The sequence below is a fragment of the Microcaecilia unicolor genome, chromosome 3 (genome assembly GCF_901765095.1).
Source record: "Microcaecilia unicolor chromosome 3, aMicUni1.1, whole genome shotgun sequence".
NCBI lineage: Eukaryota > Metazoa > Chordata > Amphibia > Gymnophiona > Siphonopidae > Microcaecilia > Microcaecilia unicolor.
Window position 1 is genome coordinate 108,377,056 of NC_044033.1, and position 9,779 is coordinate 108,386,834.

The following is a 9,779-nucleotide window of genomic DNA, read 5'->3' on the forward strand; positions in this document are numbered from 1 at the left end:
CCCGACAGGCATGGTGACCAGGGGCGTAGCTATGTGGGGCCATGGGGGCCTGGGCCCCCGTAGATTTGGTCCTGGACCCTCTGCTGACGACCCTCTCGACCCCCCCCCCCCCGCCGCCATCCCGCCGTCTCCGTGGGCTACCTTTGCTGGCGGGGGACCCAAACCCCCACCAGCTGAGGTCCTCTTGCTTCCCACGCAAGGCTTCGTTCTGTTTCTGATTTCCTGCACGTCAGACTCACAGAAACAGAACAAAGCCTTTCTGTGAGTCTGACGTCCTGCACTAACAATGTGCAGGACGTCAGAAACAGAACGAAGCCTTGTTCTAGAAGCAAGAGGACCTCGGCTGGCGGGGATTGGGGTCCCCTGCTAGCAAAGGTAGGCGGCGGGGGAGGGTTGGTGGCAGGAGGGGGGTCGAGAGGATCAGCGGTGGGGGGGGGGGGCAAAGTTGGTGGTGGTGGCGCCAGGGGGGGGAGCTAAAATGTGCCCCCTCACCTGGGCTCTGGACCCCCCTCCCGCCGAAGTCTGGCTACGCCCCTGATGGTGACCACTGTCCAGAAGCCTTTTGAAAGGGAAAGGTGATGGGATTTGATGTAGCGCCTTTCTGTGGTTACAATCAAAGCGGTTTACATATTATATACCGGTACCTTGTGATAACAAGGGGGCCTTTTTACTAAACCACACTGAACACTTAACACACAGTTGACTGTGCAGTAACTGCTAGCACAGGACCGCGTTAAGGGGCTTTGCATTAATTTAGCAGTTACTGCTCAGTATAACACACTAAGTGTTTTTTGTGTCAGGGTGATGTTGCATGGGTGGAAAGTGGGTGTGGAAGGTATTTGGAAGTTAACGCACTGCACTTGCTGTATGTTAACACCTGGATTGTGTAAATGGTGTCTAAAGTTTGCGTGCGCAAATCAGCACATATAGCTGATTTGTGCGTGCAATTTAATTGCTTTCCAGGCTAATTGACACTAATTAGAATTTATGCATGATGCATGCAACTTTCCAAGCGTATTCTGTAAAATGGTGCAGTAATTTCTAATGTGCGGATCACAAAAGGGGCATGTCATGGGCATTCCTATAAATTACATGCAGTGCTATAGATTATGCCCGATCTGCGCCTAAATTAGGCATGGGCATTAACACCTGGTTTTAGTTGGTCATGCCTAAATTTTAGTTATGGGGACGGGCACTATGCATATTCTATAAACTGCACCTAACTTTAGGTGAGGTTTATAGCATAGCGCTAAGCACGTTCTTTCAGCGCCAATTTTTTAGGCATCATTTATAGAATTTGGCCTTAACTGACTAATGCAGAGTTTATACAGGACCACTTACTGCCTCATAAATAGGAACTGCTGTGCTTCCGCGTTAACTGGGAGCAGGTACTGTGCATTAAAGTGAATGTTAATGCACCACCTGCAATTGAAAATACTGGGAACACCCCCAATAGGTGTCATGTAAAATTTGCAGCTACTGAGCCATAAAGCTCTGTGTTAAGACGCTGTAACTGCAAATTTTACTGTGATTTAGTAAAAGAGCCCGCCCCATGGTTGCCTGAAATACCCATTTTATATTTGTTGCTATGAAATATATCTTTTCACTAGGTTGTTGCTGGAATAAAATACAAACTGAAAGTAAAAGTGGGACTGACACAGTGCAAGAAAGGGTCCACTGACAATGCAGCATCCTGCCGCTTACAGAACACTTCAGGACAGCCACGGGTAAATCAGAATTTGTTTTCTTTATTAATGAACTAGATTGTACTGTATATAGAAATAGAATATGAAGAAGACATGTATCTATGCATCTGTTCAACACTTACTAATCTAGGTTTGCTTTTATATAGCTGTATTCTAACAATTTTAAGGTAGAAAAGTTATCACCACTAATACTGTGCTTAGGGCTTCAAGTTTCACTGTTTAAAATGTAAATTTCCTAATATCCTACAAGTGATTATTTATTGTAACAATACTGAATATGCAAAGGAACAGAATGTCCTCATTCCCATTTAGACATAAATCCTGCTTTGAATTTATTCAACCAATGCGTTGATGTTCTAGAATCATTCCACAGTTCGGAAGACATGAAGACTGTGATTTGAGGAATTATCACCATCCAACTAAGAAGGGTACATCCCTGCAAATACATCACAAATGAATGGGTACTGGTAACTTGAGAGACGCCACAGACAAAGTAATATTAGTTTAGCAGAGCATCTGACTTTGTGATATAAATAACAATGGAAATATTATTTCTGTATAAGATTAAAAGGTCCATTTTATAGCTGAAGTCAGAAATGAATATCCAGGTGAGGACATTCACACTTAGCAGTCAAGTGAGTGAGAAACCCTTAGTAAGAAAGAGAACTAAAAATTTTTGTAAATAATTTTTATTAATTGAAATCCAATAGCCATCAACTACAAACTACAAGCCATCAACCATGAAATATAGTAACAAGCAAGAGCACTTTTCATAGGGGCCTTTTTACTAAAGGGTTCCTGCATGCCAACCTGGAACTGTTTTTTTTTTCAGGCTTTTTATCTGCTGCGGCAAAAACAGCCACTACCACATGGCCCTTTTTATTGCAACTTGGTAAAAGGGCCCCATAGTGCTTCCAAATTTTAACAAGTAAGAAAACAGGAGAATTTGTTTTTATATTTTATTGTATCTCCCCCCATTAGATCCCACACAAAGGCTTCCGCTATTGTCTAGTTTGAACTCTGGCCAATTTTCAAAGCGATTTAGTTGGTGGCTAACTGGATAAATTGTTTGGTCAGGGCTAGCCGTTAATTTTCAGTAGCACCTAACCAGCTAAGTGAAATTCGTGGTTAGCGCCCAACTGAAAACTGGCTATTTTGAGAGTGTTGTGGGGATGGAATGGTAAGTCCTGCTATTCAGGCTTTAGTGCATAAATGGGACTGTATAAAAGTCTGTCCTATCTTTCTGTGCTAAACCATGGCTTCTTAAGTGCTGAATTCATCTTAAGCATCTATGTGTTAGCCAGCTCAAAAATTGGATACTCAAAGCCAAAGCCCAGATAGAGCCTGGCTTTTAATATCCTGGAATAATTCTGTTTGTGGTGACCAAAATGCTCACTGCTGACGGCTGAATATTGACCTCTGTATATTTAGGCCTCGCTTAAGGATGAATCATGTGAACCATTAATTTACCTGACCTATTTTCAAATGTGGCATACAGTAAGTTGTGGTTCTAACGGATTTTCTTTTTTAAGATTTGTGGGGTTGGCCAAAAAACATCCATGCTCTCTGACAAGATCTTTTTCTAATTTATCGCTTTATTTTTCCTTACCATATAAGTGACAGTATCTCCATGGATCACTGCTTTAGCTGCCTGATAAAACAATGCAGGTTTTCATTATGAATTCTATTTTGTGTACAGTACACCTCCCCATCTACCCACTAAACATGGCTGAAGCTGTGGATCATAATATACATTTATTGGGAAGGCCTATTTTGCAGTACTTAATCTTAATCAGGACCTATAGAGTAATTCTACCATACCATAAGCAGTAATTTCTACGAGTCACAGAAGGAAAAGGAAAGCATCTTAAACACTACAGTGAGCACTAGAACATCAATTCACCTATTGTAAAACGAAACCAGCCAGAATAGTGCAGATTGTTGATCCTGCACAGTCAATGCCAACTGAAAGCCATGTCTTTTTCACAAACACAGATACACTCTAATCCACTATAGAATAAGTAATCATAAACTTTCTATTTAGACAAAAATTAAACTGAACCCCCAAGATGCCAGATTCTGCATACAATGCAACACCACAGAAACAGAAAATGTCCCCTAGTACTGTGCAAAATATAAAGCCAGCAGATGTAAATTTGGAAAAAAAAAACTAAGAAATACCAATCACCACTTTACAAATTAACAAATAGAAATAAAACAAATATCAAACATATAAACGGCAAGTGACCGACTCACCTGCAAATGCGCAGTAGAGACTTCCCTATCTGTCCCGCCCTCGCGTCGACGTGATGACGTCAGAGGGCGGAACAGAGAGGGAAACTGAGTCGGATGCTGCCATTGCCGCTGGAGCCTGGAAAGTTAAAAAGAACCAACATCGCCGGCGCACCAACCTCCAACCCACCCATCCTGGACGTCGTTGTTGCCACCGCTGCTTCCGCCCCCCTCCGTATTGGGCCCCCTGCACTGACCTGACAGTGCCGTGTGGAAGTGCTGCAGGCAGCAGCAGAGCGATCTGCTGCTGCCTGCAGCGCTTTCACATGGAGGTGAGAGGTGCTGTCAGGTCAGTGCAGGGGGCCTGGCACGGAGGGGGGGGAGGGAGCGGCGGCGAGGAGGGTAGCTGGACATGGGGGAGAGGGCATGGTTGCTGGACATGGGGTGACAGCAGGGCAGAGAGGAGGGTTGCTGGACATGGGGGGAGGGGGTGAGGCCAAGGGAAAGAGAAGGATTGCTGGATATGGGGGGGAGGATCGGTGGACGGGGTGAGGCCAGGGGAGAGAGGAGGGCTGCAATACTCGCCCGTTTTTACAGGCTTAACGGCTAGTAGAAAATAAAATACCATTTTATTGGACTAATACATTTAGCTTTCAGAGGCCAAAACCTCCTTCCTCAGGTCAATACAGTATAGTGCTGTTACAGTATCCTATCCTGACCTGAGGAATGGGGTTTTGTTCTCCGAAAGTTAGTCAAAATGTATTAAAATTAGTCCAAAAAAAAGATTACCTTATTTCCGTGTTCTATTTATAAACATTTATTAGCACAGCTACAATATTACTTTATCCTAAAGCAAAAAAAGAGAAAAAATATTTTATTTATAGTTTGTTGTCTCTGGTTTCAGCTGTCCTTATCTTCTTTTCACTGTCTCCCTTCCATCCAGCATCTGTCTTCGCTCTCTCTCCTGTCCCCTCCATCCACTGTCTGCCCTCTGTCTCCCTTCCATCCGCCCCTGTCTTCCCTCTCTCTCTCCCCCCTTCCATCCACTGTCTGCCCTTTGTCTCTGCCCCTTCCATCATTTGCCCTCCCTCTCCCATCCATCCAGGGACTTCCCTCTCCCCTTTTTAGCCCCCAGTACCAGTCCCCTTCATCCACCTGCCTTGCATTAGGGTCCCCCCCTTTTCAGCTCCAGCCCCCTTCTCCCATCTGAGCCCCCCCCCCCACCGACTCATTCCCCACCTGCCTACCCTCAGCTCCCTCTTCTCTCTGCCATCTGGCACCCTGCATTAAAAAAAAAATCCCTGAATCAGCAGTGCATCGCGTCTGCCTGTAAAAGAAGCAGATCACCTCGGGCCTTCCCTCACTGTGTCCCACCCTCACGGAAATAGGAAGTTACATCAGAGGAGGGCGGGACACAGTGAGGGAAGGCCCGACGAAGCGATCCGCTTTTTTTACAGGCAGACGCGAGGTGCTGCACCGCAGATTCAGAGATTTTTTTTTAAATGCAGGGTGCTGGGTGACAGAGAGAAGAGGGCTGTCAAGTGAGCTTGAGGGTAGGCAGGTGGGGACTGGGACTGTGGTGCCAGTGGTCTTTGGGTGGGAGCAATGGGAGCAGAGCACCCCCTGCTCGTGCTTACACCTGGGGCGGACCGCCCCACCCTTGGTACGCCACTGGCTTGATGGACCATCGATCTGTCCCAGTGTGGCAACACTTATGTTCTCTTCATCACTTTCAATAACGCTGCTAAATCAAAATGGAGTGGCCTAGTGGTTAGAGCACTGGTCTTGCAATCCAGAGGTGGCCAGTTCAAATCCCACTGCTGCTCCTTGTGATCTTGGGCAAGTCACTTAACCCTCCATTGCCTCAGGTACAAACTTAGATTGTGAGCCCTCCTGGGACAGAGAAATATCCAGAGTACCTGAATGTAACTCACCTTGAGCTACTACTGAAAAAGGTGTGAGCAAAGTATAAATAAATAATATTCATTGCCATCACCTGCACACCTCACTGGACAGAGACTGCCTGCTCCAATGCAACTCTGCCTCTTCTCCAACCATGACACTGCTATCCATTATATCAGTTCAAATCTTTTCGAATAACCTGCCTTTTTTGGGGCTTCTTTTAGAAAGCCATGCTAGCGATTCCTGTACAGCAAATGGGAGGAAGCCCATAGGAACTGAATGAGCTTCCTCTCATTTGCCACATCGAGAATCGGTAGTGTGGCTTTGTAAAAGAGGTCCTTTATTAGGAATCAGACCTCTCTCCAAAGCTGTAAACAGGGTCTTCCCATCTCTTTTCTACATACTTTTCCTCTCTTACCTAATTTTTTTTGTTACTATTTTCCTTCTATCAATCTGTATCTTTTCTGTCTTTTTTTAAGACCATTTGCTTTTAAACTGCAGATTTTTTTTAATTGTGCTGCCTAGCTGCTTGTTGTGCATGCTTTTGTTTTTCTTTATTTTTAATTTAGCTTTTATTGTAAACCACCTAGTTACCTTTCTAGACCTTTGTGTGGTATATCAAATTTCTACAATAAATAAATAAGGCTGCTTTTTGTGTAGTCGTATCTGGTTGGGGATGTGGACACTGGCACTGAGAGGCCCTTTTACTAAGCTGCGTAGGCGCATATTCGCATCCTACACACGTCAGTTTTGAATTACTGGCTGGTTACTGTGAGGACCAGGCGGTAATTTCATTTTCTACGCGCGCCCACTATGCATCCTGGAAATTTCTGGCACGCTGCACTAACCGGGCGGTAATCATTATTGTACCGTGCTCATGATTACTGCCCAGTTAATGCGTGAGACTTTATGGCTAGGTCAATGGGTGGCGGTAAGGTCTCAGGCCCAAAATGGATGCGCACCAATTTTTATTTGCCGCATGTCCATTTTCGGCTAAAAAAAAAAAAGAGGCCTTGGGGTCGAGCTAGACAGCCACCTGATTATGGACAATCAAGTGAAGGTGGTTGTGAAGAGAATGTTTTTTGCAATGTGGCGGCTGAAGAGTATTAGAAATTGCCTGCCTAGAGACCTCTTCCGTACTCTTGTTTACTGGCTGGTCCTTTCTCACCTGGACTACTGCAGCGGGATATATGCTGGCTGCCATGACTACTTACTAAGAAAGCTCCACACAGCCCAGAACACAGCTGCCAGATTAATTCTAGGCAAATCGCGTTTTGCCCATGCACAACCATTGCGTTTCGCTCTGCACTGGCTCCTTGTCAAAGATCGCATCAAGTTCAAGATCTGTTCTGTAACGCACAAGATCGTATTCGGAGAGGCTCCAGAGTACATGCTCAACCTAGTTGATCTACCCCCTAGAAATGCTATGTTGTCATCGCGCAACTTCCTCTGTCTGCACTATCCCAGTAGTAGGAAAGTCAGATACAAGCGTATGCTTGCTTCGACTTTGCCGTATACCAGTGCAAAAACTTGGAATGAACTGCCGAAGCAATTAAAAGGGATATCCGACCATCAACTATTCAAAAAGTTTTTAAAGACCTTCCTATTTTCTAAAGCCTACTCCCTACCTTGCCCGGCCATTTGACTCTCCCGCTGTTGGTTGGCGGGGGACTCTGATCCATTGGCTTCTGCTGAACAGTTTACCCTTTCCATGTTTTCTCTGTCTATTCTGTCATCCTATGGTTTACCTTTCCTATTGTACTGTTTCATGCATGTTGTAAGCCACATTGTGCCTGCGCTTGTGGGAAAATGTGGGATAGAAATGCACTAAAAATAATTAAATGAATAATACACATGTCTACAACAGCGCAGGCCATGTTTTGGTGCACCTTTAGTAAAAGGACCCCTAAATATCTTACAGCTGTGCCCTAACCACCCCCAGACCACCCTGGCACTAACCAGACAGTGCCGCGGTGGTCATACTGGATATTCAGCAGTACTGTGCGGTTAAGTGCCATTGAATGTCTGGGGATAGCCTGCTACAAGTGGTTTGATAGAGCAGAAGCCACTTACACCATGCTGAAGGTTGCCTCTTTTTAAAAAAAAATGGATACTTTTAGCTATGTTTAAGGGAAGCATTTCCAGACAGCTATTTTAGGTTGAATTAGGGGGAAAAAAAGTAATCTATATCGTATCTTTGAAATCTATGTATCATATTTTCTAGAAAAATTTCACCTACTCAAAAAAAAAAAAAAAGAATCAAAACAAAAAAACAGTTGCAAAGTCCTTGGTTATTTAATATCCATGGCAAGTGTGTGCATATATTCTGTTTGAAAATTAGGCGCAAAGGGGCCCTTTTCCTAAGCTGCAGTAGACCTACTGCACCGTAAAAGAATACCACTGTGAAATGTACTGTGGTGTCATATACTACTCCCACGGTAAAAAAATATTTTTTTATTTTGTGCCATGAAAGGCTGTCTGGGGGCGGAGAGTAGGTGTGCCTGCACTAATTGTGCAGTGTGGGCACATTACTGGGTGCTACCAGATTAGTGCAGGAGTAGTGTGGGAGCCCTTACTGCCTCCTAAATAGGTGGCAATATGGGCTTCTGGAGGTAATGGCCACATGCTAATAGGGAAAATAGTGCATAGCCATTAAAAAAAAAAAAACTGACCATGGCTATTTTTCTGTTGCACTACAAAGTAGCCGGAGCACATGGCAAACCCACGCACTAGCTTCAGCGCTGGCTGCTTTCTAGCTTACCTTAGTAAAAGGACCCCAAAGTCTAAGGAGTGCAAAGTAACCGTGAGCTCAGTACCATGTCTCACCTACTCTATTTTTTTGTTCCTCTTACAGATATTCCTGTGCAAGTTCGTTGTACTGGATCAGTCGTGGGTTCAAGAAAAATCTCTTTTGGAGAGTTTATGCGAACCAGCTGGACAATCCTTCTAAATCTAGAATCACAATTTGTATTCACTGCTAGCAAAAATAATCTGTATTTCTGTTTGAAAGAAGGGTTGGTGGATGTGGCATGCCTAACAGAAGTTTTCTTGCATTAAAAAGCTTTACAGCATTTATGTGACGCTGTTTTTGTTATACTTTTGTATTATGATTATTATTTTACATTCATAAACCATATAGATCATACAAAAAATTGATCATCTAAAAAACAAAATTGATGTGGGAGAACTTACCGACTCCTATTTAGGAAGTGGTAAGGACTCCTGTTTTATGGACATGCTAACCAGTTAGCATTCACAAGTGTCCTCCCTGACATACCCCCTACAAAAGATAAATATAAAAATATAAATAATGTATGCCTAGCATGTACAAAACATTTGCACTTTAATGTGCTTTGTGGTGTTTTCACACACACTGTGAGTTAGGGCTTAATGCCCTTTGGAAGACATATCTCCTTGTTGGCAAGACAGCATGCACTATTCACATGATAGCAGCATATTGTGTTCTGGGATGGGAAACGGCCAAGTTATGAGGGGGTTACAGTTGTGCACCATGCATTTTAGTTATGGAACAGTATTTTAGCACATGTCAGCAGCACTTGTTTGGTTAGTGCGGATGTGTTTACTGTGCCCTAAATAGGGAGACAGTAAGTACATACAGGCTAATTGATAAAGTAGTTCTCTGGACAGTGACTGTATGGCTTTGCACTTGCTACACATTCATGTTTGCATTTAATGCATGGTAAGGGCCCTTAGATTATTTCCCATAATTTCCTCTTACCTCAGTCTCTAGGAGAAACTACTGACACCAGACCCTTCCCCAAATTATCATAAACCCTCCTATTGTTCCATCAATTTCCAGAGGCCTCGATCTTCTCTGGAAACTTCTAGTGTGAACATGTGACTTCCTGAAGGGTGCCGGATCAGGAAAAAACAACAGGTTTACAGAAAGGCCATGACTGAAGCTAGCTCCAAGCTGTC

At 44.0% G+C, this 9,779-nt stretch overlaps 1 protein-coding gene across 2 annotated transcripts in view; it reads left to right on the plus strand.

Annotated features, from left to right (window-relative positions):
• LOC115465637 (cystatin-like) overlaps positions 1-8,915 on the plus strand; it is an 80,737-nt gene extending 71,822 nt beyond the window's left edge. For both annotated transcript variants that reach the window (XM_030196265.1, XM_030196266.1), the window contains exons 3-4: positions 1,611-1,727; positions 8,695-8,915. In XM_030196265.1, coding sequence (XP_030052125.1) covers positions 1,611-1,727; positions 8,695-8,790 — 213 coding nt within the window. In that variant the 3' untranslated portion in view covers positions 8,791-8,915. The remainder of the gene's footprint in view (positions 1-1,610; positions 1,728-8,694) is intronic.
• Positions 8,916-9,779: the final 864 nt, after the last annotated feature.